Source organism: Glycine soja, chromosome 20, assembly GCF_004193775.1.
Source record: "Glycine soja cultivar W05 chromosome 20, ASM419377v2, whole genome shotgun sequence".
Taxonomy (NCBI): Eukaryota; Viridiplantae; Streptophyta; class Magnoliopsida; order Fabales; family Fabaceae; genus Glycine; species Glycine soja.
In genome coordinates, this window is record NC_041021.1 from 4718623 (window position 1) to 4739737 (window position 21115).

A 21115-nucleotide genomic window follows, 5' to 3' on the forward strand; every position below is an offset into this window, starting at 1 on the left:
TGATTATGATATTCTTATAGTTTATTGTTGGTTGTGGTTATGAAGTATTCCTAGTGCTTTGGTGCTTGAAGCCCTCGCACCTTCGATTCTTCTTCTAAAGGGAGTACTCAACTATTTAGTCAACAAAATACTTATGACTTTAGCCATGTATTCCATGTATCTGGTTTTGTTTAGAGGGTGTTCGGCTATTCGACTAGCCAAATATTGGAGATCCCCTATGTCTATTTTGTGGAGTATGACCAATTTATTTATTGTGAGGGCTTAATTTGTTTGTTCAGCATGGTATTTGACTTTTCCAATATACAAATAAATGTATAATAAATCATAAATATATAAAAATATTAATTCATTCACTCAAACCGTTGGACCCAGACCTACCAAGTTCATCCCAAAGGCCAATGGATTATTATCCTACTGATAGGATAATACTTCAGAATGCTAATGATAGTCAAATTCACACAGAGATTTATATTCTAGATCCTGAGTTCCAAAGGGTAGAAGATTTAGTTGATGACAATTTCGCTAGCCCCTCATTCTCCTACTTTCTATTCTCCATTCCAAAACCCTCAAGATTACTTTTTTCCCAAAGCTAGTTCATCATGGTCTTTACCTACAGCTTCTGCTTATAAGAAAAAATCAAAACCAAAAAAAGAACCTACAAAATTAAATATCTCTTCCCAAGAGTCAGTTGAATCTCCCACAAAATTAGGAGATACAACTAAAACCATTAGGAATTTCCTTCTAGGGTTTGGCTATCCATACTCCAACAGAAATTCTTCAATATGCTAAGTCTCATTACTTCCATTTCCTTCACGAAATCATGAGATTCAAATACACTCCACACAAATATTTGACCTTGAAATACCCTTTGGAGCTATATTTGAACTTTTTTGTGAGATTGGATGGGATTTGTGTGAACCAACCATATGGGCTATTTGCTGTAATACATTTCAATACTCTATTCCCATCGCCTTAAAGCCCCTGATGACATACCACATATTGACAGATCCATATAAAGATGAATATTTTTTATGGACGATGTTAGAATAATTTTCTCCTTTAGCTTGGTGGCGTATGAAGCTGAAACAAATTCTAGACATTGAATGGCAAAGAGGAATCCTTGAAGATCACATAAGAAAATCTAGTTTCTATTGTGATTATTCATTGTCCTTATTTTATGGAATAAGGACAACTTTGGTCTAGAAATGAAGCTCAAATTTGGGGAACTTTTGAAGCATATCCTTTAGATGAAAGCTATCGGATCCAGTTGACAAGACATCTCTGTGAGATTAATAATTATTCACACAGACCATTGGACCCAAACCTACCAAGTTCATCCCAAAGGTCAATGGATTGTTATCCTACTGATAGGATAATACTTTAGAATGCTAATGACAGTCAAAATCGCACAGAGATTTATGTTTCAGATCTTGAGTTCCAAAGGGTAAAAGATTTAGCTGATGGCAATTTCGCTTTAGAATAAGACTTGGAGGACTACAATGCTCAATTGATGGAGGAGTTTTTATACAAAAAGCGATATCCTTATTATCATCTAGTGTATGGAAGTCTCACCCGGTCAGAAGTGCAACGTTACAACTTGTCATTATCCACTAGATCAGACTAATGGACTGCTAAAGGAATCTTGTATAAAGGTGCGCAGTAAGAGAGTGACTTTTCAGGATAAGGATGGCCGAAATCCTATCCTTCTCATCGTGTGCCACATGTCTATTGTCAGTCAGAATTTGCTTTATGTCTCCATCTTATCTTGAGTCTGCTTTATGACTCAACCTTTTTTTGCTTTTAGAAAAGTAGATTCTTTGTTATCTTCTTTTGTAATAATCTTATCCTTCCCGGGATAGGACCTTGTATGTTAATGTACGTCGTCTTCCTATATAAAGGGGACTAGTTTGTATGTTTAGGCACACTGAATTCAATAACACTCTCTTTTTACTAAAATGTCCATTCTCTAAACTCCCTCTTCTCTGAAGCTCCGAGTTATATAATGTTTATCATCTGAAACTCTCACCAGCTAGTATGCTCTACACTCGCCTCTTTGAGGATCTTGTGTATCAGAACGCCGAATATTGATATCAATTGGGGGTTATCTCTATGGTCTGTAGAAATCTTGAGTCGAAGTTATCCAAAGATGCTTAATGCCCAAGGGTGACTCAAAAAGCATAACAAATATACTAAGATAATAGATATCTATGAATCAATTGAGGCAACTAATTCGAGTGGTATCAGAGCTTGGTTTTCCAAAAAGACAGAATCAGATGGTAATTATTATATGAGGAAGAGGAGTAAGAAAACATCTTTACAAATGACAGAACCCACTGATACCACTCAATTACTAAAATTACTTCTTTTACCTTTACTCAATTTAGAGGAAGCAATTTCGAGATTAAAACGAACATCACCTATTAAGAAAAATGTTTTTTAATCTGTATTTGCAAAATAAGGCCTATTAAGAAAAATGTTAAAATATTGTAAAAAAATAAAAATGTTAAAATAAGTTCCTTCTAGCCAACATTTTTAAATGTGTTAAACTAATTAAATTAAGCAGTAACTTTAAATTATTTTTATTTAAATTTAGAAATACTAAGAGTAAAAATTACACTAGTAAGTACTAATATAATTAATATCTGAACAATAAAATCGAGCAAAAAAATTTATTTAAATAAACAACATTTAAGGAAACATTACAAATCCACCCTAAATTCACATAATAATACATGAATTAATCTTAAAAGTAGTACTCAAAATAGAAAAGACTAACACATAATCTATCATAACTCATTATATATAATAAATTTATTAATTTATAATTAAATAACATTATGGAATTATACATAACTATTAAACTAATAATTAGAATACAAAGTCTGTTCATACTTTATACATATGTAACAATGAGTCAACACAAACTAATAATTAACAAACTCAAAAGGATCGGCCGTTTCTATTTATAAGATCAAATTTTTTAAAATGTATTTGTTCCTTTATATACGATCAAATTTATATTCTCTTATACACTAATTATTTTTAGATTAAAAATATTTCTAATTAAATAAAAAAATATTATATTAATATGCATTTAGAAGAGAGAAACATTAATAAGAATGATATTTTTAAAACATATAAATTTAAAATAAATTTATTGTTATCAATTATATTAATTGTTTTTTTTATTTTGATGAATTAAATAATTAAATCTTACAAATAAGGATTAACATAATGGTCAAGAGCTTGTTGCATTTATATTCATGTAATTCACATGAATGAGAATAATGTATTTAACATGAGAATTTATATTCATTTTTCATTATTTGTAAAATTTCTTTAATCTAACACAGTCATATACGAGCAAAATTAATATCTAATTAATGAATTGAAATAACCATGATTTTTGAAGTAAGTAAAAAAAAAAGGAACGAATGTAACAGTGAATTAATTGAGGTACGTGTATTGTGTAGAGTAATTCTTTACCGAAGGGATTGGATTTGGTTGGTCGTTAGGTCGATTTCAAGTGGTTACCTCAACTGAAACCAAGGTTACTGAACCCTCTTTGAATTGCACATAATAATCTAGTTAATAACACAACACGACCAAGCAAAAACACAAGCACAAGCCGAGGGACTAATGCAGTAGGGTGACACTGATGTTGATGGGGACAGAGATATTGAAATTGAGAGAGAGAGAGAGAGGATTTTGATGAATAGGCTATGCTATATGTATGTTAGCTAGGGTCATATTTACTAGTGCATTTGAGCATGACAAGGCTTGTTCCGTTGTGTTGTGCAGCAATAGCAACAAAGCCCCTCTAATTAAAAAATATAACAAAATATGATTAAAGTTTTTATAAATAATTGAATTTTATTTTAGATGTCTAATAATTTTTTTATTGTTTTAAATTTTTGATATATTAAAATTTTTGTTTAAAATTTTATTGTTAGTTGTATAACGATGTAGTATCATCATAATTGTTAGATGGTATTTAAAATATTAATTTATAAAATGATATGTAATCATTTGACTGATTATAACTAAGATTTAAAATAATTTTTTTAATATAAACTTAAAATAAAATAAAAAAATAATAGGACTTTGAATAAAATTTCGTAATTTATCATGGAATTTCAAAATATTTAAGAAAAAAAAAACTTTGATGTGCTTTGAAAAGAAAGGTGTCCCTTGCTGCTGCCACAAGCCGAAGTAAGCACCCATCACATTAGTGTCTTTCTTGTCAATTTAGAGAAAGACAGCCTAAGACCCTGCAACCCCCCCATGAATGGAGAGAGAATGAGAGAGAGAAAATATATAAAAAGTTATTTTCTTCCTGTCTCTCACTCTCACACGTGTGAGTGAGGTGTGATTTTGTTAAAAGAATAGAATAAATAGTAGTAATATAATGACAGCAACTGGTTAAATGAAGAATGCCAGGGTCATTGCCTCAGTCTGGGTACCTAACTACTTCAAACTTCTCTCTCTCTCTCACACACAAAATTTCCTCTCTCTCTTTTCTTTTCTCATTGAACCAATGGTTTCATTAGTGTAGGCATCTGTTAAAAAGGCTTCAACACTTGAACACTTTCGAAACCAAAGCACTTTAGCTTTTTTTAACACTTCCTGCAAAAAAATCTGTCTTCTGTTTCTTCTTCCCCTTGAACTATCTGTCCTGTCAAACTTTGCTCTCAATGTTACTCCTCCTCTTCATCGTCATCACATAAAATATTCTTCTACTTCTTGTTCTTCTTCTTAGCTTTTGCCACTTTGCAACACTTTCATATTTTCACATACCCTTTTTCTTCTTCTTCTACTTCTTCTTCTTTTGTGAGACAAAAAGATGAAGGCATGGCCAGCTAGGGTGATATACCCTTCTTCACAAGAGAACACAAATAGCCTCACTAGATACCCTTCTTCTTCCTCCCACTCTTCTTCTCCTCCTTCAATGGGAATGGTCTATGCCGACATGGACTCTCTCTCTCTTTGTTCCCACTACGGTACTGTGGTTTCTTCTCATCACCAAGATTGCTATGTCTCCAACGGGGGCACAAACTGGGGTTTTCCCTTCATGAGGGAATGCCCCAACAACAGTGATGATGTTGCTGAAGAAGAAGAGGGTAAAGGCTCTGATAGCAGTACTGGTGAAGACAGTGACAAAGTTAACCACCATGCTAATAACTCTAACGATGAGAACAACCCTAATGAGAATAATTCTAATAGTGGCGGTTCGGGGCATTCCAAGCTTTGTGCTAGAGGGCATTGGAGACCAGCAGAAGATTCCAAACTCAAGGAGCTTGTTGCTCTTTATGGCCCTCAGAACTGGAACCTCATTGCTGAGAAGTTAGAAGGAAGATCAGGTGTGAAAAGTAAAAACAAGTGCAAAATCGTAGTACTATCATATATATTCTTATTCTTCATTTTTCTTAAAAGAACTTTTTTCTACCTTTTTATTTTAATTATAATGACATGATGTTTTGTTTTTTTTAATCCTTGTTTTGATGAGATGTTATTATTATATTTTGTGATTTTAGGAAAGAGTTGTAGGTTGAGGTGGTTCAACCAGTTGGATCCAAGGATCAATAGGAGGGCATTCAGTGAAGAAGAAGAAGAGAGGCTGATGCAGGCACATAGGATTTATGGCAACAAATGGGCCATGATTGCAAGGCTTTTCCCAGGGAGAACAGATAATGCTGTGAAGAATCACTGGCATGTTATAATGGCAAGAAAGTACAGAGAACAGTCCAGTGCCTACAGGAGAAGAAGGCTGAGCCAATCTTCTTCTGTTTACAGAAGAGTGGATGAAATTAACACAACAATAACAACGACAAACAGCATTGTTGTCTCCAGAGACACAGAACAACAAGCACCACCACCACCACCCTATTGTGTCAATCTCTCAAATAATGGAGGACTTGCCAACAACATCATCAACAACAACAACAACATTAACATGATGTCTAGTTTTCCATATGCTGCTGCATCCTTCCATGGAGTAGTGCCTTCTTCTGGTGGGATTGAATTTGGCTTAAATTCCTCACCCCACATGACTACAGCCAAAGAACCATTCTCAACCACCAAGCTGGCCCCTCCTCATATTGCCTTGTATCCTCAACAAACATCACTTGATTTCTTTTCAGGTGTGTGTCAAATGTCCAATGTCCGTTTCAGTCTCACTTGTTTTTTCTCAACTTTCATGTTTCTTGTTACAAAAAGCCTCATTTCATTACTCACTACCCTTCAACTAATCACTATTTCCAACTTTTCAAACAAAGTTAAATTAAAAAAATATCCTACTTTCCCATGTTTTAATCTCCATCTATCAGTTTGGTCTGCAACAGTGACTGATGCAACCCTTTTTGGAAAACTTGCATATACTCATAAAAGTCCCATTTTTTTTTTTTCTATAGTTGAACACAACTATGCTATTTGGATTTGTAGGTGTTAGAAGCAGCAGTGACATGGTGGGAGAGTATTTTGGCCAGAACCTTCATCACCAACAACAACAACCTTCATCTGGTTTCTACCCTCAATACCCCCAATATGTGATGCTAATGAATCACCGCCACCAACAAAACAATCACAACAACTTTTACGGTTTCTCAAATTCCACATCACAGATTTTATTAGGCCACAGTGAAGCCTCACTATCATCATCAGTGGCAGCAGAAGAACACAGAGATCATCAAAACTTGAGCAGTGATCAGTGCCCCCCAGATGCAACAACAACAATTCCACCTCCATTTATTGACTTCCTTGGAGTAGGAGCCACTTGATCAAAGTTAGAACCGAAACAAAACAAAACAAAAAGCTGCAAACTTTTTTTTCCCGGAAGCTCCTCAATATAGGTGTGGTCCAACATTGCTGAGAAAGCCATTCGAGGTAAACAGAAAGGATAGTCTGCTTCAGTTTGGTGACTGTGATGATCTCGTGCGTCACTTCCTGTTGTTGAGAATCACACTTCACAACCTATGAATCTCTGTTGTGATTTCCTTTCTTTTATCACATGGCGACCCCCCCCCCCCCCCCACCCCCTCAATAAAAAAAATAATAATAAAATTTAGATTTGATTACTATACATAACCATTGTCTTCTCTTAATTATTTTTTGCTGCTTTCTATACTAATAAATAATAATTAAGAATCCCTTTTTGGTTAAATTTGGCCACCAGCCAAATGAAGATTGAAACGGATCATTTGGATAATAAATGTGTCCGAGACATTCGTTTGTTATATACTTAGAATATATGGCTAAGAATAGGAAGGTACTAATTAAAACAATGTTAGAAGACAGAAGGACTGAATAGGGTGATAAGTGTAAGAAGCTATGATAGGACAAGAATTGGTGTAGTAGTATAGTGTATAATGTATACTCCTTATTTTTAAGGTTGTAAAATTTTAATGTGTTACTTTACTCCTGGTCATTGTTTCAATTCAAGTTAGGGTGGTTTGACTTTTCACTACAGAAAAGTGTTAATATTTTTTTGTGTGTGTGTGGAACTGTTTTGGGGGAATGATGATGATGATGATGGAAAAAAAGTAGTAGGGAGGGAATTGGGAAAATGGGAAACTGTTGGGAACATCCTTTTCTCATGGGGCTGTGATGCAATAACTAAGGCACAATTTCAGCAACTGACCTCATCCATTTGAGCATTCAAGATGGCCAACTGTTCAGAGCATGCTTCCCCCATCACCAAAACAATCTCTTTGAAAAAATTCATGCTACTCACATGATGGGATATGTGGCTGTTCATCACTGAATTCCTTTGGAACAGGACCGATCTAAATATAAAATAATTAAAAGTTGAATTTTAAATCTATCAACATTTATTATTAGTTTTTTTTAAAATAAAAATGTTATATATATTAATTAAAAGGTTTTAGATATAATCTTTTTCTTTAAAATAAAAAATTTCTTTTAATTTTTACTTTAGGCCTCTTGATATGCAGATTCTACGTTTGGGGAACTATGGATCCTAAATAAACTAACTTGTTGGTTCTTTGGAAAAATATGATACATTTATGTTGACCGTTTCAAAAAGACCATCATAAATATATCAGTTTCTGTTAAATCTCACACTTAATGCAAACTTAAGAAATATATGCTCTGCCAATGAATGACTTTTAAAAGCCGTTGTTATCAAAACTATGTTTGACAAAATTTGACGGTTACTTTTATACTGGTATATAGAGGGAGTTTTTTCACGTTAGGAAGACCTATTAAACATATCTTTTAACATATTTTTTTATTGGTTAAATTTTATTTAGAATTGTGAATGAGATTTATTAAAATCAAAAGTAGGATCCAAACGATTTTTATAATTTTTTTTGATTGTTTTCAAAAATCAAATGTGTATTAGGGAGTCTACTATTGACATTATTTTTACATTATTCTTCACATAACAAAGTATAAGTTATTTCAGATCTTTTTAAATTTTTGTGTTTCATTTTGTTAAATGTTATTAATTTTAATTGTTTATCTCACTTCTATTGATATTAAAGTGATTGCCTTTAATTGAGAAGATTATTGTCAAATGTGTTCCTAGAACTAGTAAAAGATTGTAAGTAAATTTTTTTATTAAAAATAATAATCAATGTTTTTTTAATATATTTTTATTGTAATTTTTAATAATTTTTTTATGAATTTCATTTCCATATACAATCACTGCGATTCTTTCCAATTAAACATTTAATAGAATTGCTCATTTTATCTCATCGTTTTATTCATTATATTATTAAGATTTTGCAATTGGATAAAGTTTTATTATATGTCTATCAAACGTTCATAGTACCCATAGATAAATATCAATGAGATCTCAGTAGAATTGGTTGAAAATGAATTATTATAAATTATTGTATATTTATTTTTGATTCTTACATATAAAAAAATATGACCGTATATCTAAATTAAAATTTTTTGGGGCTGAAAACACTAACCAACATGCAAGATTAATTCAGTAAAAAAGAAAACGTGTAAGATTAATGTTTTGATCGAGCTTAACTCGAGCGCGCATTGAATGTGACATTGCATCGCCGAACTTGTAATTCCATAAATTATGGGTTTGAAACCATAGAAGAGTTGGAAAACGTCACCGTCTCATTTTATTACAAAAGTGATAGTGATCGTTGATGTGTTACGATGAGAAAAACATGAATGTTGTGTCGTGACCCTACCATTACTTACTCTGCCATGTAACACCTGACATAAACCACTGTTGATTGGTCATGCCAAGTTAGTGTCAAGTGTGTGTGGATGTAGTAGGGCCATAGGTTGTCGTCGTAGCATGACGGCCCAAGGTAAGCCCACTTGGGGAGCAAGGAAGCCCAATCTAATTGTGATCATTAACGCCAATGTCCTTCTGCCTTCAGCCTCAATAAGAGAGTTAACGGCCTGCAATGATTGTCACTAGGGTTAAGGTAGCTTTTTAAGTTTTCCATCAAACCCCACGACTCAACGCTGGACAGGCCGTGGAAACTACCAAGCTGGATTACGATAGGGGCAGAGACAGAGGAAATTTCTGGTAAAGCGATGAAATGTGTAGAGATAAAAAAGAACATGGACGACAAAAGCACTATGTTGGATCAACACTATCAAAGGGAGTGAATATGATTAAATATCCCAATAGTCCTAGCTGTAAAGGATGGATACTAGGCATTGTGTATATCGACTTGTTAATAGGTATTTTGCCTAGAAACACCTTGCTTTTAATCTTTTTTAAGAAATATTTTTTACTTTTAAAACATTGATTTTAGTCTTTATATCTTTCGAAATATTCAAACTTTAATCTATGTATATTTCTAATATGAAATTTGGATCAACTAGGATGGAGGTACAATATAGAGTCAAATTCTTTTTTGAAGTCAAAGTAATAACAACAAAATCATATATGTATTTTAACTTTTAGTCTTGTCTTCAAGCCTTAGATGTCAAACATGGTCTGCACTTCATTTTGTGGGGTTTTGACCATTAGGGGACAATTTTTTTTTTTCTAATTAATCAAATGGGATAATTTTTGAATTATTTATCAAATGGGATAAGTTGTATGAATGATTATGACGTTAAACACATAATTTGTATGACTTTTGAGACTTTTATTTTTTTTAATAAAGTCGTATCTATTTTGATGATTTTAGCTATTTTTTTTTTTACAAAAAATGTTACGACTTTGAAGTTGTGTGATATCTTACAACTTCAAAGTCATGTGTTTCTTGGGACTTTAAAGTCATGTCCTTCTTTATCTTTTGCAACTTATTTTTTTTTTCTAATATTATAAAATATTATTTGTAAGTTATTTATTTTCTATTTTTATGTTTATAATATTATTAATTATTTGTTGCAAGGGATAAAAAAGCATGTAAATAAAATATTTTAAAAAATGTAATGTTTTTTCTAAAAAAATATTAATATTGGGATGATGTTTTACAATCAGTTTTTTTAGATATGAGTTGTAATATTTTATCTTGTTGTACTTGATTTGTTAGTAGTTGTTTGCTTGATATATATATATATATATATATATATATATATATATATATATATATATATATTTATTTATTGTGTGTGTACTGTCTAATTTTATGTTTGTGGATAATTTGTATTGTTTTGATTATTTTAATGTATGATTTTATGTTTGTGGATAATTTGTATTGTTTTGATTATTTTAATGTATGATGTTGTTTTTATTTTAAGAAGTTTTTTATTAGTAAATTATTTTCTTATTTAAATTATTTTGACAAGTATTTTTATTGTTTTCTTAGGATTAATTGTCAAAATTAATTAATAATACTTTAAGTTGCAAGATAATTGGCAACTTTAAAGTCGTGTAGTCCTATACGAATTTAGTTCATTTAATTTTAAAAAATAAATAAAAATTAAAAAATAACAAAAATCATAAAATAGTTTATGACTTCATAAAAAAAAGTCCCGAAAATCATACAACTTTTGTATCTCAACTTGTAACAATCCATACGATTTACCCCCAATTGATAAATAATTTAAGAACTGCCTCCATTTGATAAATTAAAAAAAAAAAAAAGAAGCCCGGTAATGGTCAAAACCCCTCATTTTGTTTTGCTTCGCACAAAACTTGCATGCTCCTGTGAAAGTCACAAGGGTATTTTCAATTTATCCAGTTTTGGAAAATTGTCTAAGTGGAATGGTAAATTTTTGTTTTTTTTGTTTGATGATAATATTTGTACGAAGTAGTATTCACAAAATAATAAAAATTTCATCATAAAACTTACCATTAAGCCTTTTGATTTTTCAATTTATGATGAAATTTTTATTATTTTGTGAATTTTATAACTTAAGTTTTATTTTTGTAAATTTTACTATCCAATTTTTATAATGTAACAGATTTTATCATGTATGTTTTTTTTTTTTATAAATTTTATCATTCAACTTCTCCAATTTTGTAAATTTTACCATTTATATTATTTTTATATATTTTATCATCATGTTGATAACTAAAACGATGCTGTTTTATTTTATCGTTAACTTTTTTGTGACAGGTGATAAAATATATATAATTTAAAAATTTAGATGATAAAATTTGTAAAAATAAGACATGAATGATAAAATTTATAAAATAATGAAAGTTGGATAATGAATTTACAACTAAACTTAATTAAAAAAAATGTTTCACCAAATAGCCGTTGGTACTACTAATCTCTTCCTCATAATATTCTATTTTAAATTGATTTAATATATATTTCCTTAATTTAAGTTTAATTTGTTGAATCTTTTGCCCTCGCTAACATTTCTTTCTCACAGTTATTAGAAGGGGGAAGAAAGAAAAAACTAAATAACTATACACATAATAACCTTAATTAATTTACTACGTATATTATTAGTTTTCTTCGAGTAATTGACAAATGGTTAATAGTAGGGTAAGTAGGTATTTAACTGGGTTATTAGTTAAAAACAAGAAAAAGTTATAATTCAAAATAAATTACAGAATTAACATAGCAAACTCAATACTGGGAAAGATTTCTAACACATTTTTATTTTTATATATACAACACGTACAATGATGACATAAATTAATAATGGCATAAAAAATTAAGCCTAAGAAAATGCTAATATCTCCTTGATATTTGATTATTCTTTCTCATGTCCCAAAGAAAGTAAAGAGAGAAAATAAAAGCATCACTTGCAATGCAAGACTAAGAGGATATAATATATATATTCAACAAAAACTCTGTTCCATCAACATGAAAAACTCGTTGTGGTCAATTAGTTCATCTCCATTTTGATCAATCCCATTAATCATTTTCTGACACTGCACAAAGTCTCTCTCCAAACCCAAACAACGCAACACCCTTTGCAACTCACCAGCATCTATGAACCCATCTTTGTTTTCATCAAACACATTGAAAGCTTCCTTCACCTCTTCCACACTAATAACCTCATTTTCAGACATTTGAGTAATTTCTTGTTCTCCAAAGTCCTCTATTCCATCCCCATCTCGCTCAACACTCATTCCCAGCTTTTGCATTACCACAATCACCTCTTCTTTGCACAATCTTACACCATGTTGAATGAAATTCAAATTCAAATTGTGGTTTTGTGGTTCGGGACTTGAATAACTCCTAGGCTTCTTGGTGCCACAACTTTTCCAATTTCGTGAGACCCAATTGCCCAAAGACTGCAAAGAAAAAAATAAAATTGAGAGGAAACCATTAATAAATTTAATATCACTAAGGAGAATTCTAAGACACAAAGATAATCCAGATATAATTATGTTTCCATGTGTTTGCTCCATTGATAGAAAAAAAAAGATCACATATATTTAGCATTCACCCTTAGGGCAGGACTTATTGTGCATGGATGAGTTCTTGGATTCATATATATAGCCTATAAAAGTGAACCTTCACCATATAATTAACTGAATTAGTACTTAATAAGCGCGTTCATTGGGAATTGGGAATTAAAAGTAAGTACGTTATTTATAATAAAAAGTAATAATAGTGGGACATAGTTTTCTTTTGCTTAGCACTAACACATTGGGAAATGAAAGAAATATATGTGCAATTTCTATGAAACTCACCAGTTGAAAACAAAGACTTGGAAGAAGACTCCAAAAGGAGAATGGATGGAAGTAACAAATTACACAATGACTGCGAACATGCTTGGCGATTAAGATAGGACTCTTGTTTTTTTTTTTTTTTTTTGTGTTTGTACAAAAAAAATTACAAACATGAAAAATATAAAAAATAAGAGAGAACAAAAAATCGTGTGGTATTATGAATAGCGTGATGAATAAAAAGAAAGAAAAGTTTCTTAAAAAAGAAGTAATATTATAAAAATATTGTAAATTAAAATTTATTATTATATGAATATTGTGTGCCATGTACGTATGCGTTGAGACTTAAGTGGTTTTCGACCCCTTCAAAAAAAATAAAAAAAGTGGTTTTCGATTTGTCAATAATAAAGTAGGATGACATTTGATAGCAATCGGTGCTTGTGTTGCACGATAAGGGTACGTTTCAAAAGAAAAAAACGTGGTCGCGTGTCGGAAAGGAAATTGTCCCTGAAACTACCACGAAATGGTAAGGACTTTTGCCTTGCTATTAAGGCTGTGAAAAACTAAATTTGTTCTTTGTCCTTTCATGTTGGAGAGTATCTAGGTTTTTGTGCTTTTATGCCCATTGTGAAGTTTTAGTTATCAAAGTGTTGAGGCAGATGAAAAAAATGCAGTTGCTTGAGATAAAGAAATGAAGCACAACTGTTAATGGAATGACTAAAATCTCAATGACAGAAAAAGGGCCAAAACTTCCTGCACTCACATCCCTTCGTATTGCATCTTATTACATTTTGAAAAGACCAATCCAAACTAAATGTAATGAGGCACAATAGTAAGAATACAAGAAGCAATATCCCAAAATTGGTGCGTGTTGGCTAAGAATGATAAAGACCGAACTCGTCCCCAAATCCAATTTCGCCTGAAGTTGTTTTGGAAGAATTTGAATTTTAAAAATTAAATTTGATATATTTTGAGAAAGAGTTTAGGCTGTCTTAGTTGTCCCAACTCGATCATAAGTCCTATAGTATTTTAAAAAGTTTACCTTTTTTAACAAATATATATTAATATTTTTAATAAGTAATATTTTGTATAATATGATATTATATTTGTAATAATACTTATATTATATATATATATATATATATATATATATATCATAAAATATATCTTATTTTAAATTTTATTTTTCATTCTACGATTTAATTATACACAATGTTAAAATTGATATATTACAATAATAGATCAAGTTGGCCTAATCTTTTCCCTAATTTATTGGGTCTTGATCAGGTTAGGTTTTAGTTCAAGAAATTGACCCTAAATAAATTTTAAGCCGAGTGAGGAGAGAGATAAACTCATCCTAACCCATCCGAGCTCATCTTTAGATCTTACTAAAAATAATTAATTGATAAATTCTTGCAATAATATTATAGGAAAAAAATCATATTATTTACACATTTATAATCTTTTTTTTTATCTCTCTTTTCTTTCAACTCATGCACCCCAAAAATGGAAATGCACCTTTAACTTTTTCTTTGTTTACCTCATCCAAAATATTGAATAATTGGTGTATAAATTAATATTTATCTTTTATTTATTATTTTTTTACTTTATTTAGTTGCTCCATTTTTTTTTATTTTGTAATGTTTCCCCTTGGCCCCCAATATCTTGTTGGATTTCAATATCTTTCAATTGAGGCAAGAAAAATACTATTGGTCCCTACACAATTTGCTTTTGCCCCCTACCCTATTGTGAAAACCCCATTTTGTCCCCATTTCAAAAACTCCACCCTCCATTTTCCCCATGCTCTCCTACCTCTTCTCCCCAATCCTACTCTTTCCCTTCCCCAACTCCTCTCCTTTTCCTACCCTCCTCCTTCACTTCCCTACCCATGCCCAACCCTTCTTGTCTCTCTTTCCCCAACTCTTCTAAGGTACCCTTTTTCCCGTTAATTTGTGTTCAATGGAATCGTGATTCCGTTTATATTTTTTCCTGAAAAAATAGGCAATGGAATTGTGATTACATTTTCTATTTTTTTTGCTTTAGAAAATCACAACGAAGGACACTACAAAATGGTGATTCTATTGTACAATCATAATTTGTTTTTTCATTTTTTTTTAAAAACATTATAATGGAATCGTGATTCCAGTACCCCCTTAAAGCATCAACCATATTTTATTCAATTATTTAAAAAAAAAATAGTACAATAGAATCATGATTATGTTGTTTGTGAAAAAATTCATAACCAAAACACAATTTTGTTGCGTTAAGGGGGTGCCAAAAAAGCAACCACAGAAATCATGATTTTGTTGTAATGTTTGGGTTGACAAAAGATCTACAATGGAATTGTAATTCCGTTATACATTTTGCATTAGAATTATGATTATGTTGTGATTAAGGGGGTGCGAAAATGGTTACACAAGAGAATCATGATTCCGTGAGATGGACAATTTGGGAATATAAAAGGGTCAGGCCCTTGGTAGTGGGCAATAGAAAATGGAATGGGACCAATAGTAACTCCCTTGGGGCAAGTGGTCTAAATTGGTTGGTCACGTGGCCCTTGAAAAAAAAATCTGATATTTATTTTGGGCGTTCTCTTTGGATGGGTAGTGTGGATTTCAGTGGATCAAAATTATATATTTATACTAGATAGTTGCCCATGTCGATGCACGGGCTAATCGTAATATTTGAGTTTGATAAATGTCAAATATTACTACATGTATACAGTTTTATAATGCTGTTAATTGGGATGATAATAATGTTAAAGTATCGATAGAATGAAAACATTAAATACAATATGAATATGATACTAACCTCATGCAATTGTAGATAGTTTCGGATGGTATTGGTGTGATTATCATGAGATACATGTTGTTGTAGTGAATGAGAGTCTGTACAATGAACATAAATGAATCTATTGATTGCATATATAGTTAAGATTACTGAACATTTAAAAATCCCAAATAGAACATTGCTAATATATACAGTACTAACCTGAAAGGGGTAAATTGATGTGAAAATGCTCGAGTGGCTGTGACCTAATAACAAATTTGTAGCATTTCCCTCGTTTTTGTTCTCCTGCAACATAAAGAAATAAAGCTATTATATCAAATTTATTTGAGATTTGATCATAATCAAATTGCAAAAGAGTGTGAATGTAGAAAGCAGTATAAGTATTGGTAAAGTAAAATACATAGTATATTGTAATTCCCTGATTAGAAATTGATATGTTGAAAATGAAGTCAATCAGTAATATTGTAGGTAGGAAACATTAGTATGTGTTACTGTATAGTTTGATAGAAAATGAATCTTATCTATGATAATGCATATGTAACAATAAGAATTTGGAAAATATACCTTGTTTATAAGTTTGAAAATACTTCTTTGTATATTACATTAATGGTAGTATTTTTTAGAATACCTTGTTTATCATGAATAAGAATATCCAGTCCGTTTTTACTTTGCACTCGTGAAAGTGCAATATATAGCTGGCCATGGGAAAATACTGGGTTTGGTAACTATAATCCTACATGTGCCAAGGATTGTCCCTGAGACTTGTTTATGGTCATTGCAAGTGAAACTGTCTTCTAATTAGTTTGAATGACCATGGAGAATCAGAAGGATACATATTCATTCTTGGTATGTATGTCCTATGACCTATATTGGGTCCAGTAATAATCTTTGCTTCAACCATATTTGAACCAAGTCTTGTGACAATAAGCCTAGTTCCATTGCATAACCCATCTGCCTGGTCCAAATTTCGTAATAGTATGATGGGAGTGCCAACCTTGATTTTTAACTTGTGATTTGGTATTCCTGATGTTTTCAATGAGTTCAGAAATTCAGGTGTTAGAATTCCAAATGCAGGATTGAGTAGTTCATCAGATTTATCAACACTACAATACTCTTTCTCTTCGGTGGGTATCAAAGCTAGGACATAGTCATTTATACTATCAACAACATCTTTTGTAGAGGCTAGAACAATTTTCTTTTGCAAGAAATCTCCGTTGCTATAGTTTTGTAATAAGTCTGGATATGTTGCCTCAACAATTGACTGGATAGGATCATTAAAGTCCTTGATAAGAAACTCATATGGGATGGTGATTTTGTCATATTCATCATTAGGTTCTCCAAGTTTGCCATCGCCTATGTCTAGTAGCCAATCAGAAAATTGTTTGAGGTCATGATGGTTGGTATGGGAAGCAGGATTGGTTTGCAAATGCATGTTTTTTTGTCAATTTAAGAATTTGACAACGATCCCAAATGTATGATGCATTTAGAGTTGCATGGACGATATCAGAGCGATTACCTCTTGGCACAAAAGGTAGTATTTGATGAAAATCACCACAAAAAACAATGACCTTTCCTCCAAAAGGTCTATCGTTGTGCACAATGTCTTTTAAGCTTTTATCAAGTACTTCAAAACTAAACTTATGACACATTGGAGCTTCATCCCAAATTATTAATTTTGTCATCTGCAGCAATTCAACCAAGTCACTCCCTTGATGAATATTGCATGTTGAATTTTGTGTTGCAGGCACTGGTATAGAAAACTTAGAATGTGTTGTTCTACCTTCGGGCAGCAGTAATGAAGCAATCCCACTTGAAGCTACTGTTAAAAAAATTCTGCAATTAGACTGTATAACAAATGATAACATTTTCCAGATAAATGTCTTCCCGGTGCCACCATATCCACAGAGAAAATAAACTCCACCTGATTGACTTACAACAACACACATAATCTTATAAAAAATAGAAGTATGCTCATCTGCATTTAGTAATGTATCCATCATGAATTAGTAGTATGGATTGTTGGGAATGAATATTGTATTAAGAAAAACTGAAATATGTTATGCATACCTGTTAGTGAGTGATAACATTTATTGAATTCAACGCACAAAATTTCCTTATCATAAGCCATTTCATTGTAGATGAGCTTATTTCCATGTGGGTTGGCAGCATATCCTATTGGGTATGACATTGAAGGAAAATCTCATAGACTTTTCCTATTGGCTTGCAGTAGATTTTCAATTTCAGTTAGTTGAATGCCTATGAATAGTACAAAAATTACTTCGTTAGTAAGTGACTTGTTTCATATGAATGATATGCAATTATTTAGGATGTTTGAAATTACCTTATCTTCTATGATTAAATAGAATATCATCTGTCATTCATTGCCATGTTTGTTCCCACACATATTCGGGTCTATCCATGGTATTCATAAATAGCAGCTTCACAAATAACTTTCTAAGGAAGTGTGCAGATCCCCAAGTGTTAGCTTCTCGTAAAGCACCAACAAATTCTTGATCATTTCCTAGAAAACCTTTTGCAAAGCATGCTTCTCTAAATGTATTGTAGACCACATTTTCTACTGTTCTAATATCTTTGTAAGATTGTGACCCTTTAGCGGAGGATAGCATCATCCTCATGTAGAACAACTCTCCACTTGAAGAGGGTACCCATATGAGTCTGCCAATTGTATTTCCTTGTTTTCTTGGTTGCCAGCATCTTTTGTGTGCAACATAAACGAATTTGGACACATATTCAGCATAAGTAAGGGTATATTTTATTAGAATCCATCCAAGTTGTAAACATTGATTCTTTGATTGTACTCTTAGATAGTACTGAACCTATTTGCTGACTATCTTTCTAGTAAACAGACTGTTGATTTTCAAGGTGGAAATAGAGACGTTCAACTGTTGGTGCACGTCCATGCATTGGGAATGCAAAAATCTTCCAACATGCCTCAGGGGGCGACACATACCTGGTGAATGAATAATAAAACATATACACATAATATGTATTAATGAATATAAAAGGGTGCTTTGTGTATAGATATTATGTATTTAATGATCAGATGATTGAGACATACCAACAATCAAGATAGTGTTTAATTTCATCATGAACCTTAGTTTGTGTGCCATCCTGGTTTTGCACATTAACAATAGTTGCTATAATCCGATCGAATCATTTGTTGATGTATTAAATAGGTATTTGATTGATATACTCTGATTGCACCATTCCACATTTAGGTGTGTTCTATATTTGAGTAGGAGATGTGGACTATATGACACAACAAATCGATTATCAAGTTGAATACCATTCTTTTGAACTGTATGTCCGTTGTTTCTTCTTCTATAAACTGAAAATTCATCTTGGCCAACAATTGTTGCTTGGTGGAACTTCTTAGTGAAAAATTTAATACACTTCCCATCAACCATACATGGTGCCCTCGTATTTGGCAGTCCACATGGTCCATGAATCATATGGTTGGAGACTATTTCATACAATTCTGGATGTGTGTCCTTATTTGGTATCTTAGCAGAAAGGATGTTATCAATGTCTTCTGGATTTGGATACTTGTTTGAAGGATGCAGAAATATTAAAATATGAGCATGAGACAATCCTTTTTTTTTTTTTCACTCAATGGTGTAAGCAACTACAGTTCAATTGAAATATTAGCAACATGATTAATAATGTATATTTGAAAATATAATTGTAAAATTGAAGTGTAGAAAATGATTGGTAGAGGTGGTAGTTACTTACATCCAACAATGGCACCAATGACATGTCCATTTTTGAGATCATTCATCAGTTGATTTAACTTCATTTTGAATATCTGTGAGACATGAGGGCAATCATGAGGTGTAAGATTGCATTTCCTAACTTTTCGTTGAATTTTTGGCCATGCTGGATTACATATTAATGTCAAGAATAGGTGTGGAAATCCAACATGGCCACAAATTGTCATACCATCAAAATATAGTTGTTCCATATACCTCTGACTACCAACAAAAGAGCTCGGTAGTATAATTCTATTACCTTTTTCATTGCCAAGTGTTTGGGGCTCATTGTTACAAGCATTCAAATTCATGTACTTGTCCACTCTGAGCTCCTGTTGATGTTGTCTAACATAATTTAGTTTTTGAGACTCAATCGTACAGTAGTCATCAACAATCTATTGTTGAAACAATCTCCTTGAATGTAGTATTGTTTGAGCTTTATTGTCCCTTGATAGCATTCTGTAACAAAAATATTCACGTATGATAACTTTTTTCCTCTTTGTAACATGAATATTTGGATGATCCTTATGAAGAATATTTGGTCTATAGTCATGTTCACCTTTAGGGTACAAAAGGGGATATTGCAAAGGCAAATATGCAGGATGTAGTTCATTTATTCTTTTGAGCACTCCTATTTGCTTTTCAATGATGTTATCTCTTTTATTGCCTATATGCTCATCACCAACAATCAAAGCAGCAACTTCAACAGTATTTGGCAAGTTATATAATCTTCCATCTGATTGCCTATCACTAATGAGTTTTAGTTTGAGGTCACAAACAACTGAAGATTGTAGTTTGTCCGTTGCCATTCTGAACTTCTATGCATATCGATTGTGCTTATCTAGAATATTCTTGATTCCAATGATAATGTCTTCATCAAGAATATCTTTGATCCTGAACATTGTTGAAGGTGTATAACCAAGCGTTCATGGTATACATTATTAAAAAGACATTTTAAAACTATAATGTAACATGCAATTTGTTGAATGTTAAGACTTACAGGTTTTGGACAAGCCTGTTCTTGACTTCGTTGTCTGTATCATAAATATATAGCTATGCAAATTTGGGTGAGTTATTAACCATAGGTAGGAGACTCCCAATAAAATAATGCCCTTGACCATGTATGCGAATTATAGGAGGACCTCTTCCAGTATTATAGGTTGTGTCAACTTTGACACCAGACGATGTGAATGCAAACATTAGATTGTATGAATGAATATTTTTCTGGAAGTTCTTAGCTTGTGAACTGTTGGTGTCAAATAGTAGTTGCCTCAATGGTTGTGGAACATGTTGTAGTAGAGGTAGTTGTATTTTTCCATCACCACAACATAATGCAAACCTTGGGTTTTTGGACTGCTTGTTTTTGTTAATCCTCTTATCATACCATATCATAACATTACAGTGCTTGTATTGCCAAATTGGATCTCCAATATCATTGTATGTTGGACCTACAAATTAATTTGGAAGTTTAGATTCTCCCCACGTGCAAAAGAAATGAAAAGACAACAAAATGTAAGTTGAAAGTCAATAT

The 21115-nt window shown here is 31.9% G+C and overlaps 2 protein-coding genes and 1 pseudogene across 2 annotated transcripts; 1 reads left to right on the plus strand and 2 right to left on the minus strand.

Annotated features, from left to right (window-relative positions):
- Positions 1 to 4448: 4448 nt before the first annotated feature.
- On the plus strand, positions 4449 to 7039 carry LOC114402958. Its single transcript, XM_028365668.1, has 3 exons — positions 4449 to 5360; positions 5535 to 6140; positions 6442 to 7039. The coding sequence occupies exons 1-3, from the start codon at positions 4844 to 4846 to the stop codon at positions 6774 to 6776; spliced, it is 1458 nt and encodes a 485-aa protein (XP_028221469.1). The 5' UTR covers positions 4449 to 4843; the 3' UTR covers positions 6777 to 7039.
- Positions 7040 to 11972: 4933 nt separating this feature from the next.
- On the minus strand, positions 11973 to 12903 carry LOC114402623 (probable calcium-binding protein CML45). Its single transcript, XM_028365271.1, has 2 exons — positions 12802 to 12903; positions 11973 to 12646 (listed from the first exon to the last, which is right to left on the minus strand). Exons 1-2 carry the CDS (start codon positions 12844 to 12846, stop codon positions 12188 to 12190), a joined length of 504 nt encoding a protein of 167 aa, XP_028221072.1. The 5' UTR covers positions 12847 to 12903; the 3' UTR covers positions 11973 to 12187.
- A 1948-nt stretch (positions 12904 to 14851) lies between these two features.
- Positions 14852 to 20393, minus strand: LOC114401797 (annotated as a pseudogene).
- Between the last annotated feature and the right edge of the window lie 722 nt (positions 20394 to 21115).

What these genes read in the sequence shown, in the direction of transcription:
- LOC114402958 (XM_028365668.1), top strand. Translation starts at nt 4,844, where the DNA reads ATGAAGGCATGGCCAGCTAGGGTGATATACCCTTCTTCACAAGAGAAC. An exon ending in GAAGTTAGAAGGAAGATCAG is followed by an intron (nt 5,361 to 5,534) that starts GTGTGAAAAGTA and finishes TTGTGATTTTAG; the next exon opens with GAAAGAGTTGTAGGTTGAGG. An exon ending in ATCACTTGATTTCTTTTCAG is followed by an intron (nt 6,141 to 6,441) that starts GTGTGTGTCAAA and finishes TTGGATTTGTAG; the next exon opens with GTGTTAGAAGCAGCAGTGAC.
- LOC114402623 (XM_028365271.1), bottom strand. Translation starts at nt 12,846, where the DNA reads ATGAATCCAAGAACTCATCCATGCACAATAAGTCCTGCCCTAAGG. An exon ending in CAATAAGTCCTGCCCTAAGG is followed by an intron (nt 12,647 to 12,801) that starts GTGAATGCTAAA and finishes TTTTCTTTGCAG; the next exon opens with TCTTTGGGCAATTGGGTCTC.